The sequence below is a fragment of the Batrachochytrium dendrobatidis genome (genome assembly GCF_000203795.2).
Source record: "Batrachochytrium dendrobatidis JAM81 unplaced genomic scaffold BATDEscaffold_4, whole genome shotgun sequence".
NCBI classification, from domain to species: Eukaryota; Fungi; Chytridiomycota; class Chytridiomycetes; order Rhizophydiales; genus Batrachochytrium; species Batrachochytrium dendrobatidis.
In genome coordinates, this window is record NW_006281102.1 from 1,018,027 (window position 1) to 1,035,703 (window position 17,677).

Below are 17,677 nucleotides of genomic sequence, written 5' to 3' on the forward strand. Positions count from 1 at the left end.
ACGGTGTATCACAGGACTTGAAAGTTGACAGTATTGCTGTGGTGTAACATTAGCAACTACACACAACTTGACATGAATGACAATGTTGATGTCAAAACTGTCAATGTATTACAGTGTATTGGTCAACAGTGACTGCGATCAATGATAATGTTGCAGTCAATTCAATCCAATTGTTGATTGGAACAATCATTATTCACTTGTCAGATTCAACATGTAAATGAATGTTTTGTAACATATTTACCAATCCAACAATTGACTGATTAACAATAATTGAATATTAAAATGTTGAATAAAAGACTCGAGTCATTATATGAATGACGTAATCAATTGTTGAGTTGAATTGACACTTTATTAAACAATACAAATAAACACATGACAAATGTTTAAACACTATTCAAAATGTGTGAATTTGAATACATGACAAATTAATACAATTTGACAGTTTTAATTTCACAAAAATGCTTAATTTAACAGTTTTAATTTCACACAAAATTGCTCAATTTAAACAATATTCAGTGTGTGAATTTGTTTCACATTATTCACATGACATTAAATTTTGGATTTAAAGTCCAATTTTTCCTTTCTTTTCTTCATTACATTTCATTTCATTTCATTCCACTCTATTCTATTACATTTCCTTTTGCTCTTTCTTCTACTCTATTCCTTTCTATTTAAACAAACTCTAATGGAAAACATACCATTCTACATTCAATACCTTCACAACCAGCCAGTGAAGGTTGAAACCCACTTCAATGGAGAACTAGAGAGAAGAAGGCCACTGACTGACGTTGGTGGCCTGGTTGCAGCCATCGTTGTTGAACCAACTAGAAGACTTGCTGGTATCCCAGAGGACTATGGGCCACTCACTCTCCATTATGTGGTGAATGGGGTGGAGACCAACTACAACTCCTGGGACCCCATTGCTGCTCTCGGAACAAATGGGACTGTTGGGTCCAGTCCACTCATCATTAAATCACGCAGTGGTACCGGGCAAGGCGTCGCTAGTTCAGTGCCAGGAGCGTCAATGAATGCGAATATCAGACTGGTTTCAGGAACATTTAAAGAAACTACAAATCCATCACTTTTAAAGTATCATCACATTGCCGATTCTTTAAAAAACGACAACTGTGTCGTGGAAATCGTAAAAATTATCCTTTCGATCACAGCTGGAGAATTTTCGGAATCGAACTTCGAAAATTTACCGTTCACGTTTCTCGAGGGCTCGTCTGGCTCAGGAAAGAGTCAGATGGGCTTTAATATCAAAGCCAATATTGGTGATCGGAGGAGAGTGCATTATCTCCTGTTCGATCCTCTCGGTTCGACATCACAAAGAATCTACCGCAACTTTGAAAACATTTCAAAGTTGTTCAGCAAATGTTATGTAGCGGATGAGCAAATGTATAGCCCTGAAGCTTCGTCTCCAAGTTGTAGTTCGCTATTTCAAAAAAGTCTATACGTGTATGGATTTATTTTTAAATTGCTATCTGACGAAACTCGATCATCCACAGTCAATATTGGTAAAAAAACTGGCAAAGATGTTCAAAAACTGATGGCTCGTAAAAAAATTCATCAACGCAGACCAGTGTTTATTCTGGACGAGTGTATTGCTATTTCGAGGGAGTCTTTCAAGAAAGTGCGATTTGTGCGAAATTGCTTCCGCTCATTGGGTCTGGGACTCGTTATGATGGGAACAGATTCCAGAGCAGCCAAACTGCAACCTACCACTGGAAATGGCAGTCGAAGTGATGTTCCAATGCCGTGGTGTCATGTGTTTGGGGAATTTCCAGCAGTAAAACTAGAACTAACAGGATTGCCATCTAGACTACCAAGATATCTCAAATCTATCATACTCAACTCAAGGCCACTTTTTGCGCAGTTTGTCGCAGAAGAAATCGCAAACAAGGTTTCAGATTTTGACGAATTGATGAAAGCAGCGTTTATTAAACTGAAATCAGTCAAAATGATATTTGGAAATCTTTACGGACAACTTGGACAGGTTCGGCTGCTTCATAACGCTCACTGTCAACTGACCGATTTGGAAAGCCAATCGACCAATCTGGAAAACCAATCGACTCCATTGATTCACTCACACTTTGCCCAGCTAAATGGAAAAAAAAACTTTATATTGATGAACAATGGATGTATCCAAGAACAACCTGCTTCTTGGAGACCGTCTTCGGTGTTTCCAGAGCTAAAGAACGACATTTTGCTTTACCTGCTGTTGATGGGTGGAAAGGGATTTTCCGCCTGTTATGCAGGGGATAACAAGCAGGTGCCATATGCATATTTTTTGATGGAAGCCAAGAGTAATCCGGATTATCGCAGCCATATTCTATACTTTTCGAATGCTGTACAGGATAGCAATGATGGAATGTTTCTCGAGTCTTTGCTATGTTCGACAGTCTGTTTGGCCTCACATTCTAATGGCGTCAAGGGAATTGATCTAAAACCGTTTCTGTTGAATTTGGTATACCAGCTTCAGATTGATAAACCTGATTCCGAAGACGTCTCTATACTCGATCTGAACAGGCTCGATGGCATAAAATTTACTGTACCTTTTCTTTCACCGCCAAACCAAAAGTGGCCCGATTTTGTTCAAATACCTGGTTCAAACTTTAATTGGTTATCAAGAGCTCGAAACTCGGAAAGTATTGATTTGAAGACTTCCTGTGGACTTTTTGGAGAATCCAAAGATCACAAAAGTGTAATCAGCCTTGAAACAATGGTGAATATCATTGGTAGGATTCCTGAAGCAGCAGAGGTGGAACTAGTTTTTACACGAAAACTTCAAGATTCGTACTTTAATCCTCCAGCTCCATCGTTTGAAGTTCAATTCCAAAGAAGCCATGTTCTGAAAAAGGCTTACTACAAGATTGACGCTTCAAAGCCCAACACTTTGCTTGAACCAATCGAGGGTCTTCCGTGCGACCAGCCTGATATGGATGGAGTTGTTATTTTCTTTGAGATCAATGACAAGCTTATTATTTAATGGGCATTGATATTTCCTCCCAATAAATATATTTATTAATTTGTACAAATCTATAATAACTCGATCGAATTGAGCAGGTTGTTTTTGGATAAATATCAGTAGTGACTACACAATCATTTAACAATCTATCCAGTTTCAAGGATATTGTTACAATTATGGGCAAGATATACAACAATCCAATCGTGTTCATTGTGTTCATTGTGCTATCGAGTATGAATATTGCACAAAACTATCCATCATTCAAACTACAGACTATCCACTGTTGCACCTCGAGACTTTTGTCCATAATGACCCATTTTTGGTAGATTGCTGTTTTTGACAAGCTTGGACAAATCTAATAGTAATTATTGGCCAACAAAACTGGTATCATTTGGTGCCTTGTCTACACTGTTATAATTGACAGTTTTGGTGTTTCAAGTGGTGTATATTGAGAACATTGCATTATGGAACCATTGCAATGTACGACACAAAGTTGGATGATGTGCGCAATGACGTACATCATATCAGCTATAAATGGATCAATGCATACTTTTGTAATAAACAACCAGCTTTATTACTACACCTGCCGAGTCTCTAGTTTCATAATAGTCTTTGATTTCCAACATGAATACCGCTACATTCAAAATGCACAACACGCTTGCTATGGAACAAAAACAGCACTATTGTCCACGTTGCTACAAGTATATTGGGATCATCATTGAATCACACACTGCTGGTAGCTGTAAATCGGACGACAAAAACACAAACAGTGATGTTGAACATGATGAGTAAACCTAGTTGTATTGGTTGCTGTTGCACAAAAACAGCTGTTTTTAACAGTACATTTTGAATATCGTAATGTTGATCAATCACAAATATATGGGTTTTGATGGGTCCGGTAGATCAATTCAGTGTATAGTAGTGATTAGTGCAATATAATCAATTCAAGCATGCCATGTCGTGTCGTGTCATTGTATTGGTAATGAATGATGTTATTGAATGGATGAGATTGAATGCAAGATAAATAAGTAAACCATCATGCAATACACGCTGGATTGTAGCATATCTTACTCGAGACTGTTGATGGTCCACTTTGAGCTGCAACAACGTGTCGGGTCTGGTTCAAGAGTTTGTTGTTCAGCACCAGAATCTTGAGCAACTGCACCATGCTCAGATTGTGACAATCATTGAAATACACCATTGTAGAACGAACCGAATCAAACCACTGCATTACCAGTTGATCCGAGATGCATCATATGGTCAAGTTTTACCAGACTGAACAACATCCAAGTAGTGTTGCTTGAATCCAGTTTTGTAAAACTGATGTTTCCAAACCATATTTGCTGCAACCCAAGTGTTTTTGATGTTCAATCTCAAGTCGAGTCTTGTGAATCGGACTGGATTGTCGTTGGTTTCCGGCATTCATGCTCTAAGTCGGCAAGGTTCTCACTCGCCAAGTTGTCAATTCATAATGAACAATAGGTTCAGTCACTGTCAAGTTGAACACTAAACTTGCTATGTTGGCATCATGACCATTTGCTGCGTAACTTGTGATTAAAACATTCCATTCACTGAAATTGAACTAGAATTGGACTAGAATTGGACTAGAATCAACTACATATACATCATCTAGATCACCTGGATTAAAATCTGTCAACAGACTGGATCCAGTATTTGTAGTCACACTGAGTTAGTGTCGCATATACTGAACACTAACTACAGTGACAGACTATTACAGTAAACAACTAGAGTGTCGTTTTACTGGATCCAAGCAAGTTGTCATTCAACAGGTAGAGTCTTGTATTGTATTTATGTTATCGAGTACGATCAAAAGCATGCTACTAGTATATCAATAGCACCATACAACACGGTTCATTCAAATGATATTTGTTTGTTCATATAAACTATAAAACTGAATTTCAATTTGAATGGCTGTTGGAATTATCAGCTATAGATTTGTTACGTTTTGCGACACCGATTCCACAAAAATGACAACTCTGGATCAAACTCGGGTGAAACAACGCAAGAGTTTCTACAAGACTGCACAGATGTGATGACTTTAAATTAAACAATGAGTTATCATCAAGACTTGGCTATTACAGTGCTGACCAACTCTCACTTTGACTGACTGATCGAGGACCTCCTTTACAACCATACTGCCCATTTCTTGTTCAAAATACTGGAAATCATCATTTATTCATTACAATTACAGCAACTTGTAATCAACGTCGGATCAAATATCTCACAACTGGAGTCGCCATTGTCTGAATCGAGCTTTAAAATATCCCATTCTAAACAAAAAAGTATGAGAGCAACTCGATCAAATACTTGAAAAGAACAAAGTCAATCCCCACTGATTCAACACTTGTTTGTATGTTTGTTGGAATCAGGTCAAGCCTGTGCTGCAAACTAGTTACATCAATCGTCAAAAACAATCCCAGAAAACAAATTCAATATTTCACACTATTTGTCGTTTGCTACAACATGCTTTGGTTCAGTTACATCAGGCAATGTGTCTCGGACTTTATTCGATTGCTCCACTCATCATTTGTCTGTTTTTACCCGAAACGTTCAAATACAAGTGGAAAAAGATTGGATGGTGATTTCTTAAAGGTTCATGGTCACTTTGAATGTTTTACGTCGCGGAAAGAGTTTATATTACTGAGGCAAGCAAGGATGACATGAGACTGGAAATGGCACAGTATTTGATTGGATGTAAAGTTGCAGCAGAGATTAGTCATTTGAACTCGGTGTATGGAATTGTTACAAACTATACGCAGTCGAATTTCTTGCATAGTCTTGATGAAAAGATTGGATTGGACGAGTGCGTTGTGGATATGGATACGACTGGACCTAGTACAGATTATCTTGTCGATATCACTGCCAAAATCTATACAATATTATCTGATGAATGACATGGAGTTGATAAATATATTGGGCTACAGGCGAACAAGTATCAAGGTTTTGACTAAACTGATATTGAAGGATGCTCTTGTTTTAATTTTGCCATTTCTATCTGAACGTTGCAACAATGGGAAATGTGTAATATTACAACTGTAATGTCTGGACAACTGACTGTCTGAATAACAGTAACTATTTCCAGTGATGCTGATTTGCAAACACTCGAATTATTCAACAACACTCCATCAATGCATTTGCAAGAGTCATTCGACGTATCCGTTGTTTGAAAGTTGATTCTCATACATTCAGAAGTGTGAGTTATAAAGCTTATTACCACACAGACACGATCAATGTATTACTTTTTGTTGGATAGGCTGTATCATCTGGCATCAATTCAGACACACTTGTCAGTCCTGTTCCGTATACAATGAGTCACATATGGACACATATGGACACCAATGCAACAATCAATAATCAATTGTCATTTACAAGTCCGAATTGCCAACCAACAATCGTACTAATGGACCAACGGACCAATGCCAAAACACCTGCACATCAGACAGTTTATTGGACATGACTTGATTGTTCTTGAAAACTATTTGAAAACTGATTGATGACTCGAGTAATCCAATCACACATTGCTGGCAATTAAATGTAACTATACAATGTGTCATGTATACATTGGATACCATCAGTTTATCAGTGACTATCTGGTATTTGTTTATGCATGATTACTTGGACTACTATTTGCAATCAATGCAATCACTGGTGTCAATGACTGATAACAATGAAACCAAACGATTGCCCACATCAGATTATACACGTTCATTCTGGAATGCAACTTTGCATCGATATCGTAAATATCAACCATAACCCGAACCAAACGAGTCAAGCGAGTGTCGCAAGCTTGCATTCATTTGAAAATACTCAACATCAGGCTAAAGTTGCATGTGAAATGGTCATTTGTACAAGGTTAAACAACATCGACATTTACAATCAATGTGATGTTGGAACAGAGCTGCTATTTCCGAATTTAAAAGTCCAAATTGTACACATTGTTATCAAGTCTAATCCACACCCTTCATGTCATACCATGTCATGCTTGATAGTTTTATACACTGCTGCAAGAGTTGTATTGTGTGTATTTCGAGTATTTCCATCACTCCATCACACTGTATTGGCTCAAACAACTCGAACAGATTGTCATAATCTGACATGATTCCAAAATAATTGCAATCGGTTATATTTGACATGATCGGATCATTGTAAACCATTGATTTCAGTAATTCAAGATTAAACAAGCCAATGTTACTTTTTCCAAATTTGAATCAGCATGTTGTTGTAATATCGTCAATATTGTGAGCAACTCTGAGCAGACACTTGGACATTCAGTATCAAGTGATATTGGATACTTTCAAATATGTATCCAGTGATAAATAAGCGGTGATGTGTTTGAAATCAATTTACCATTACAAACCATTGTGTATTTGACAATACACTTGATGGTATCAATGACCACTAATGGATTCAACTTGCATTCCGAATGAGCCATCATGTGGTAACCCAATTGTTTAGTATTGGTTGTTATTTGATAATGTCACATTTTGTGTCCTGCCATGAGATTGATTTCATCTGAACATTTGACAACCGTGCAAGAAACATTGATTGAACTCGTACAGTTTCATATGCAAGTGCATCAGTAGTGTATCGACCAACGAGACCAATTTTGTTGGTTGATACTCGTTGATACTCACTGGTAACTTGATGAAAATGTGTCAAACCATGACTTTCATGACAACACTGTACAAACTGTACGAGTTTAAAAGATTATTGGTGAATATTGTCCAATTTGATTGATGACTGCAATTATTTTGGTTGGTTCGAGTTTCATTCTTTTGTCAAAAAACATCAAATGAATATTGAAACAACAAAGACAGCAACAACACAACTGTTGAATGAATATTACCAAATCAGCACTCAAGCCATACCAACACAGAGAGTCAAGTCTGAATGGCAGGATGACAACAAACGAGGTTTGTTTTTGGGAATCATCCAAGAGGGAGAAACCTCACACATCACTCGACTGCACAACCTGCTGACTGCCAACCAATTTGCAGAGCAGCAGGAATTCTCAACCAAGATCCAGTTGTCAGACCCAGAACATCATTGTACATTCATTGATGACATGTTTGGGTATTACATACTGCCATTCCACAAAGACTACAACGATTCATCCAGCTGTCACACTCCAGTTTCATCAAACCCAACATCAAGAACCAACTCTGCTGATGATCTGGACTATGTTGCAAAAGTGAGTGAGCTACAGCACAAGGACTTGAACAAGGTGGTTGAGAAGAGAGACAGTGTCTGCTTGTTTTGCTGGGATAAGCTGTCCTTGCAAGGAGCACACATCATATCCCAAAAGAACATTGGAATGGCATACAACGAACCATCCATCCTGCTACGATCTGGTTTGACGCAGAAACATCAAATACAGAACGGACTGTTGTTGTGTATCAAGTGCCATGACCAATTTGGTAAACTAAAGCAATATGTGGATGTAGTGGATGACAAACTGGTGATCAATGATCTGACAAGTGACAAGCACAAGAAGTGGATTGAGACAATTGAAGATTTGAAAGTTATCCGCAGAACAAGGCAAAAGAGATGAACTGACAATCGACAAACAGTCGAATCCAACAGTGAAATGACATTATATTTCATTCACAACAATCTCACTCGACTACCAAACAGGAACGCACTAGAGTTCCACAAGACAGCATGTCTCATTTGGTGTATGGCTGGTGGTGTAGAATCTGATGATGAATATTGTCCATATGATGATAATGGCTGTACTCCTGTCGATTACCAGAGTAAGAATATCGAGAAATGGATGGACTCGAGTGCTATTTTGATCATTGAAAATGTTCAATAAAATTGTGTATTCATTACAAGAGACTGGTTTCTGTTACAGCAATAGTTGTGTCGAGTCAATGTCATGGTGTAATGGCTTCAAAAAACACCATTTTGATGATCGATACTGCATCAATATGATTGTTTTACAACCGATATATTGAAACTTGTTGATATTGGAACCAGTATTGATATTGGTAGTGAATGATGTATAATCAAAAAGAAATCCACATCGGAACGTTCCTTGCTCTCGTTTGTGATTGTTTTCCGTGGATTGTTCTGGTATTTTATGTAGCTCACTTTCTGCCTTGCACGCATGTAAACAGCAACCACGAATCGTTGAAACACAGATTGCACAAGTCAATACATTCTGATGACATCTGGAATATAACAAGACACAAGTGGTGACCAAAGTTTAATTCACAATCCATGAATGAACACGATCGCGTTGCCGACTGGATCAAATAACAACGCAGGTGTTTGGAACATGTCTTGAATACATGAATCGACCAGATTGACAACATACTTGTGTAGTCGATAATCAATGGAATTGACCAAACGGAATGCCTGCAACTGCCAAAAACCCAAACAAAATGCCAAAGCATTTATATTAAAATGTTACACTACGACATCATGTCTCAAAGTGCTGAATGAGTCGTTGTCATGCAACTTTACTGTTGATATTGTTTATGGATTTGAAGATGTGCAATACAATCCGTAGTGTGTTGCTCAACGACACTGATCAAATGGTATTGAATACAGTGTGTCAAACAAGATGATCGCTTTGATTAGTGTGTCAGAATGTTTTGATAAATAACAATTATATCATGATTGCTATATTGGTTCATGTAGTGTATTGTATAGTCAACCATGCACATGCACATGCATGTCATTGTCAATTGATGGTCGTTTGTGAACAACTTGTGGACAACTTGCAAATATTACAATCATGGTGATTGCTTGAATGTCGATACCAAGCCATGCGTTTGATGGTCATTTACTGATCAGTTTACTGTTCAACGATGCAAATGGTCGTTGTCTACCAATCAGTCGAGTCGTAGACATGAACTGCACATTGTGTGTATCGCTTTGTTCATGACCAAACTGTAACAATGTGTATTTTGCATTGAGTTTGAACTGCAATCTGCGACTTGTACGCATTATGATGTATTGTTTCAATAGCCATTGTTGCATTCATCAACATCAACGTGCAGTGTCGATATGATGTTTGGTGTTGATGTTGTGTTGATATTCCAACAACACTGAATATCGCAAATCAGGTCAGTATTGACTCGTGTGATAATAATCCATGGACAGTCGGTTGTACCAAACTGTTGTACAAACATATTGACATTCGATCGATCGGAACGACAATCAATCATTCCAATGTGTTGTTTGATATACAAACTATATTACACATGGTGACTGATGTTGTAACACATGTCGTAACACAACATTGAATCAATCAAACTGCAATTACACACTCCATCATATGTCGCATGTGTTGGCATGTCAAGTGTGGTGATATCAGGTCAAAACAGTCGATTGGCATAATAATCCATCAACATTCGAGTCGTTTGATCAACCAAACAGTTGTATCATGCGGTAATATCAATAGACTGCGATTGTAGCATGTCATTCATCAGATATTGTTGAAACCATTACAAAACCTGTTTGGACCAAATCAAACTGTGACGAATACCGCATACTCGGATCATCATCAACTAAACCAGGAATACACACTTGACAATATTGGCGATTGATGATTGAACCTGATTCATGGTTAATTCGTCGAGTGTTTGCAATGTGTTAATATAACCAGTCATATACCATTTGGTGTTGTTAACTTGTGGTTTGGTGATGGTTTGATTGCAAGTGATTCTTGGACACAACACATTGCAAACCAAGCAACTTGACTACTTGAACGACTCAAATGACTTAGTAGTAACCGGAATTCAATACAATTGTTGAATAGCCCGTGTAATATCAGATCTAGTCAAGTCAACAGACAAGCCAACAAACACGACAGCCGATACAACTATATACAACAAAAATGCGTTGGATTCATTTGTGATTGTATACTCATCAATCTTGAATGACAGTATTTGTGCAGTTTTGGATATAGGTTGTATGGATATTGCAACAAACATGTAGTATTATAGTATGACTGACATACTACTATTGGATCAAACAACATAACAGTCCAATATGATGCTATATATATATGTGCATAAAATGGTCACCAAACCTGATCGGTTGTGTATCAATCATAAACAACTACCAATTAGCAACAAGTGTCATTCGTATACATTGACAGAATTACTACAGACAACACCAACAATTACAAGATCATGTGCAATATATCAAGAATTGTGATATGGTTTCAATAAACCAACAACAACTGAACAAATGACATTGCAATGATTATTCACAAAACAAGGCAATCAAACGACAACGACAATGTTAGTGACGATTATGTTGGACAATATTCATGATTCAAATATTGACAGTCAAACATTGGTTAACCAACAGTTGTACGATTATACAACTGACCCGTGTATTGACAAGTGATCAACATCGATCCGGTCGTAGTTGAAACGGTGTATCACAGGACTTGAAAGTTGATAGTATTGTTGTGGTGTAATATTAGCAACTACACACAACTTGACATGAATGACAATGTTGATGTCAAGACTGACAATGTATTACAATGTATTGGTCAACAGTGACTGCAATCAATTACAATATTGCAGTCGATCCAATCCAATTGTTGATTGGAACAATCCACATTCACTTGTCAGATTCAGAATGTAAATGAATGTTTTGTAACACATTTACCAATCCAACAATTGACTGATTAACAATAATTGAATATTAAAATGTTGAATAAAAGACTCGAGTCATTATATGAATGACGTAGTCAATTGCTGAGTTGAATTGACACTTTATTAAACAATACAAATAAACACATGACAAATGTTTAAACACTATTCAAAATGTGTGAATTTGAATACATGACAAATTAATACAATTTGACAGTTTTAATTTCACAAAAATGCTTAATTTAACAGTTTTAATTTCACACAAAATTGCTCAATTTAAACAATATTCAGTGTGTGAATTTGTTTCACATTATTCACATGACATTAAATTTTGGATTTAAAGTCCAATTTTTCCTTTCTTTTCTTCATTACATTTCATTTCATTTCATTCCACTCTATTCTATTACATTTCCTTTTGCTCTTTCTTCTACTCTATTCCTTTCTATTTAAACAAACTCTAATGGAAAACATACCATTCTACATTCAATACCTCCACAACCAACCTGTAAAGGTTGAAACTCACTTCAATGGAGAACTAGAAAGAAGAAGGCCACTGACTGACGTTGGTGGCCTGGTTGCAGCTTACAAGACTGCCACCACTCCCCTCCTTGACGGGATTTCCTTAGCACACCTCACCATTCATTATGTGGTGAATGGGGTGGAGACCAACTACAACTCCTGGGACCCCATTGCTGCTCTCGGAACAAATGGGACTGTTGGGTCCAGTCCACTCATCATTAAATCACGCAGTGGTACCGGGCAAGGCGTCGCTAGTTCAGTGCCAGGAGCGTCAATGAATGCGAATATCAGACTGGTTTCAGGAACATTTAAAGAAACTACAAATGTCGAAAACACTATGTCACTTTCAAATTATTGCCACATTGCCGATTCTTTAAAAAACGACAACTGTGTCGTGGAAATCGTAAAAATTATCCTTTCGATCACAGCTGGAGAATTTTCGGAATCGAACTTCGAAAATTTACCGTTCACGTTTCTCGAGGGCTCGTCTGGCTCAGGAAAGAGTCAGATGGGCTTTAATATCAAAGCCAATATTGGTGATCGGAGGAGAGTGCACTATTTCCTGTTCGATCCTCCCGGTCCAACATCACAGGATATTTACCGCAACTTTGAAAACACTTCAAAGTTGTTCAGCAAGTGTTATGCGGCGGATGAGCAAATGTATAGCCCTGAAGCTTCGTCTCCAAGTTGTAGTTCGCTATTTCAAAAAAGTCTATACGTGTATGGATTTATTTTTAAATTGCTATCTGACGAAACTCGATCATCCACAGTCAATATTGGTAAAAAAACTGGCAAAGATGTTCAAAAACTGATGGCTCGTAAAAAAATTCATCAACGCAGACCAGTGTTTATTCTGGACGAGTGTATTGCTATTTCAGACCAGTCCTTAAAAAAAGTGCGATTTGTGCGAAATTGCTTCCGCTCATTGGGTCTGGGACTCGTTATGATGGGAACAGATTCCAGAGCAGCCAAACTGCAGCTCAACATTGGAAGCAGCAGTCGAAGTGCGACTCCAAGACCGTGGTGTCATGTGTTTGGGGAATTTCCAGCAGTAAAACTAGAACTAACAGGATTGCCATCTAGACTACCAAGATATCTCAAATCTATCATACTCAACTCAAGGCCACTTTTTGCGCAGTTTGTCGCAGAAGAAATCGCAAACAAGGTTTCAGATTTTGACGAATTGATGAAAGCAGCGTTTATTAAACTGAAATCAGTCAAAATGATATTTGGAAATCTTTACGGACAACTTGGACAGGTTCGGCTGCTTCATAACGCTCACTGTCAACTGACCGATTTGGAAAGCCAATTGACCAATCTGGAAAACCAATCGACTCCATTGATTCACTCACACTTTGCCCAGCTAAATGGAGAAAAAAACTTTATATTGATGAACAATGGACGTATTCAAGACCATTCTGCTTCTTGGAGACCGTCTTCGGTGTTTCCAGAGCTAAAGAATGACATTTTGCTTTACCTACTGTTGATGGGTGGAAAGGGATTTTCCGCCTGTTATACAGGGGATAACAAGCAGGTGCCATATGCATATTTTTTGATGGAAGCCAAGAGTAATCCGGATTATCGCAGCCATATTCTATACTTTTCGAATGCTGTACAGGATAGCAATGATGGAATGTTTCTCGAGTCTTTGCTATGTTCGACAGTCTGTTTGGCTTCACATTCTAATGGCGTCAAGGGAATTGATCTAAAACCGTTTCTGTTGAATTTGGTATACCAGCTTCAGATTGATAAACCTGATTCCGAAGACGTCTCTATACTCGATCTGAACAGGCTCGATGGCATAAAATTTACTGTACCTTTTCTTTCACCGCCAAACCAAAAGTGGCCCGATTTTGTTCAAATACCTGGTTCAAACTTTAATTGGTTATCAAGAGCTCGAAACTCGGAAGGTATTGATTTGAAGACTTCCTGTGGACTTTTTGGAGAATCCAAAGATCACAAAGGTGTAATCAGCCTTGAAACAATGGTGAATATCATTGGTAGGATTCCTGAAGCAGCAGAGGTGGAACTAGTTTTTACACGAAAACTTCAAGATTCGTACTTTAATCCTCCAGCTCCATCGTTTGAAGTTCAATTCCAAAGAAGCCATGTTCTGAAAAAGGCTTACTACAAGATTGACGCTTCAAAGCCCAACACTTTGCTTGAACCAATCGAGGGTCTTCCGTGCGACCAGCCTGATATGGATGGAGTTGTTATTTTCTTTGAGATCAATGACAAGCTTATTATTTAATGGGCATTGATATTTCCTCCCAATAAATATATTTATTAATTTGTACAAATCTATAATAACTCGATCGAATTGAGCAGGTTGTTTTTGGATAAATATCAGTAGTAATTACACAATCATTTAACAATCTATCCAGTTTCAAGAATATTGTTACAATTATGGGCAAGATATACAACAATCCAATCGTGTTCATTGTGTTCATTGTGCTATCGAGTATGAATACTGCACAGAGCTATCCATCATTCAAACTACAGACTATCCACTGTTGCACCTCGAGACTTTTGTTCATAATGACCCATTTTTGGTAGATTGCTGTTTTTGACAAGCTTGGACAAATCTAATAGTAATTATTGGCCAACAAAACTGGTATCATTTGGTGCCTTGTCTACACTGTTATAATTGACAGTTTTGGTGTTTCAAGTAGTGTATATTGAGAACATTGCATTATGGAACCATTGCAATGTACGACACAAAGTTGGATGATGTGCGCAATGACGTACATCATATCGGCTATAAATGGATCAATGCATACCTTTGTAATAAATAACCAGCTTTGTTACTACACCTGCCGAGTCCCTAGTTTCATAATAGTCTTTGATTTCCAATATGAATACCGCTACATTCAAAATGCACAACACGCTTGATATGGAACAAAAACAGCACTATTGTCCACGTTGCTACAAGTATATTGGGATCATCATTGAATCACACACTGCTGGTAGCTGTAAATCGGACGACAAAAACACAAACAGTGATGTTGAACATGATGAGTAAACCTAGTTGTATTGGTTGCTGTTGCACAAAAACAGCTGTTTTTAACAGTACATTTTGAATATCGTAATGTTGATCAATCACAAATATATGGGTTTTGATGGGTCCGGTAGATCAATTCAGTGTATAGTAGTGATTAGTGCAATATGATCAATTCAAGCATGCCATGTCGTGTCGTGTCATTGTATTGGTAATGAATGATGTTATTGAATGGATGAGATTGAATGCAAGATAAATAAGTAAACCATCATGCAATACACGCTGGATTGTAGCATATCCTACTCGAGACTGTTGATGGTCCACTTTGAGCTGCAACAATGTGTCGGGTCTGGTTCAAGAGTTTGTTGTTCAGCACCAGAATCTTGAGCAACTGCACCATGCTCAGATTGTGACAATCATTGAAATACACCATTGTAGAACGAACCGAATCAAACCACTGCATTACCAGCTGATCCGAGATGCATCATATGGTCAAGTTTTACCAGACTGAACAACATCCAAGTAGTGTTGCTTGAATCCAGTTTTGTAAAACTGATGTTTCCAAACCATATTTGCTGCAACCCAAGTGTTTTTGATGTTCAATCTCAAGTCGAGTCTTGTGAATCGGACTGGATTGTTGTTGGTTTCCGGCATTCATGCTCTAAGTCGGCAAGGTTTTCACTCGCCGAGTTGCCAATTCATAATGAACAATAGGTTCAGTCACTGTCAAGTTGAACACTAAACTTGTTATGTTGGCATCATGACCATTTGCTGCGTAACTTGTGATTAAAACATTCCATTCACTGAAATTGAACTGAAATTGAACTAGAATTGGACTAGAATCAACTACATATACATCATCTAGATCATCTGGATTAAAATCTGTCAACAGACTGGATCCAGTATTTGTAGTCACACTGAGTTAGTGTCGCATATACTGAACACTAACTACAGTGACAGACTATTACAGTAAACAACTAGAGTGTCGTTTTACTGGATCCAAGCAAGTTGTCATTCAACAGGTAGAGTCTTGTATTGTATTTATGTTATCGAGTACGATCAAAAGCATGCTACTAGTATATCAATAGCACCATACAACACCAGTTCATTCGAATGATATTTGTTTGTTCATATAAACTATAAAACTGAATTTCAATTTGAATGGCTGTTGGAATTATCAGCTATAGATTTGCTACGTTTTGCGACACCGATTCCACAAAAATGACAACTCTGAATCAAACTCGGGTCAAACAACGCAAGAGTTTCTACAAGACTGCACAGATGTGATGACTTTAAATTAAACAATGAGTTATCATCAAGACTTGGCTATTACAGTGCTGACCAACTCTCACTTTGACTGACTGATCGAGGACCTCCTTTACAACCATACTGCCCATTTCTTGTTCAAAATACTGGAAATCATCATTTATTCATTACAATTACAGCAACTTGTAATCAACGTCGGATCAAATATCTCACAACTGGAGTCGCCATTGTCTGAATCGAACTTTAAAATATCCCATTCTAAACAAAAAAGTATGAGAGCAACTCGATCAAATACTTGAAAAGAACAAAGTCAACCCCCACTGATTCAACACTTGTATGTATGTATGTTGGAATCAGGTCAAGCCTGTGCTGTAAACTAGTTGTTACATCAATCGTCAAAAACAATCCCAGAAAACAAATTCAATATTTCACACTATTTGTCGTTTGCTACAACATGCTTTGATTCAGTTACATCAGGCAATGAGTCTCGGACTTTATTCGATTGCTCCACTCATCATTTGTCTGTTTTTACCCGAAACGGTCAGATACAAGTGGAAAAAGATTGGATGGTGATTTCTTAAAGGTTCATGGTCACTTTGAATGTTTTACGTCGCGGAAAGAGTTTATATTACTGAAGCAAGCAAGGATGACATGAGACTGGAAATGTCACAGTATTTGATTGGATGTAAAGTTGCAGCAGAGATTAGTCATTTGAACTCGGTGTATGGAATTGTTACAAACTATACGCAGTCGAATTTCTTGCATAGTCTTGATGAAAAGATTGGATTGGACGAGTGCGTTGTGGATATGGATACGACTGGACCTAGTACAGATTATCTTGTTGATATCACTGCCAAAATCTATACAATATTATCTGATGAATGACATGGAGTTGATAAGTATATTGGGCTACAGGCGAACAAGTATCAAGGTTTTGACTAAACTGATATTGAAGGATGCTGTTGTTTTAATTTTGCCATTTCTATCTGAACGTTGCAACAATGGGAAATGTGTAATATTACAACTGTAATGTCTGGACAACTGACTGTCTGAGTAACAGTAACTATTTCCAGTGATGCTGATTTGCAAACACTCGAATTATTCAACAACACTCCATCAATGCATTTGCAAGAGTCATTGGACGTATTCGTTGTTTGAATGTTGATTCTCATACATTCAGAAGTGGAAGTTATGAAGCTTATTTCCATGCAGACACGATCAATGTATTACTTTTTGTTGGATAGGCTGTATCGTCTGGCATCAATCCAGACACACTTGTCAGTCCTGTTC

At 37.7% G+C, this 17,677-nt stretch overlaps 4 protein-coding genes across 4 annotated transcripts; 3 read left to right on the forward strand and 1 right to left on the reverse strand.

The window, feature by feature from the left end:
• Positions 1 to 685: 685 nt before the first annotated feature.
• Positions 686 to 3,041, forward strand: BATDEDRAFT_34850 (uncharacterized protein; the record flags this gene model as incomplete). Its single annotated transcript, XM_006677957.1, has 1 exon — positions 686 to 3,041. The coding sequence occupies one exon, from the start codon at positions 686 to 688 to the stop codon at positions 2,987 to 2,989; it is 2,304 nt and encodes a 767-aa protein (XP_006678020.1). The 3' UTR covers positions 2,990 to 3,041.
• A 4,740-nt stretch (positions 3,042 to 7,781) lies between these two features.
• Positions 7,782 to 8,540, forward strand: BATDEDRAFT_87878 (uncharacterized protein; the record flags this gene model as incomplete). Its single annotated transcript, XM_006678080.1, has 1 exon — positions 7,782 to 8,540. The coding sequence occupies one exon, from the start codon at positions 7,782 to 7,784 to the stop codon at positions 8,538 to 8,540; it is 759 nt and encodes a 252-aa protein (XP_006678143.1).
• A 3,476-nt stretch (positions 8,541 to 12,016) lies between these two features.
• Positions 12,017 to 14,426, forward strand: BATDEDRAFT_87524 (uncharacterized protein). Its single transcript, XM_006678081.1, has one exon. It carries the CDS (start codon positions 12,065 to 12,067, stop codon positions 14,372 to 14,374), a length of 2,310 nt encoding a protein of 769 aa, XP_006678144.1. The 5' UTR covers positions 12,017 to 12,064; the 3' UTR covers positions 14,375 to 14,426.
• Positions 14,427 to 14,619: 193 nt separating this feature from the next.
• On the reverse strand, positions 14,620 to 15,775 carry BATDEDRAFT_24111 (uncharacterized protein; the record flags this gene model as incomplete). Its single annotated transcript, XM_006677849.1, has 3 exons — positions 14,620 to 14,708; positions 14,904 to 14,987; positions 15,625 to 15,775. The coding sequence occupies 3 exons, from the start codon at positions 15,773 to 15,775 to the stop codon at positions 14,620 to 14,622; spliced, it is 324 nt and encodes a 107-aa protein (XP_006677912.1).
• Positions 15,776 to 17,677: the final 1,902 nt, after the last annotated feature.

Bases quoted from the DNA above. Each gene is read 5' to 3' on its own strand.
- BATDEDRAFT_87524 (XM_006678081.1), top strand. From the start codon at position 12,065: ATGGAAAACATACCATTCTACATTCAATACCTCCACAACCAACCTGTA.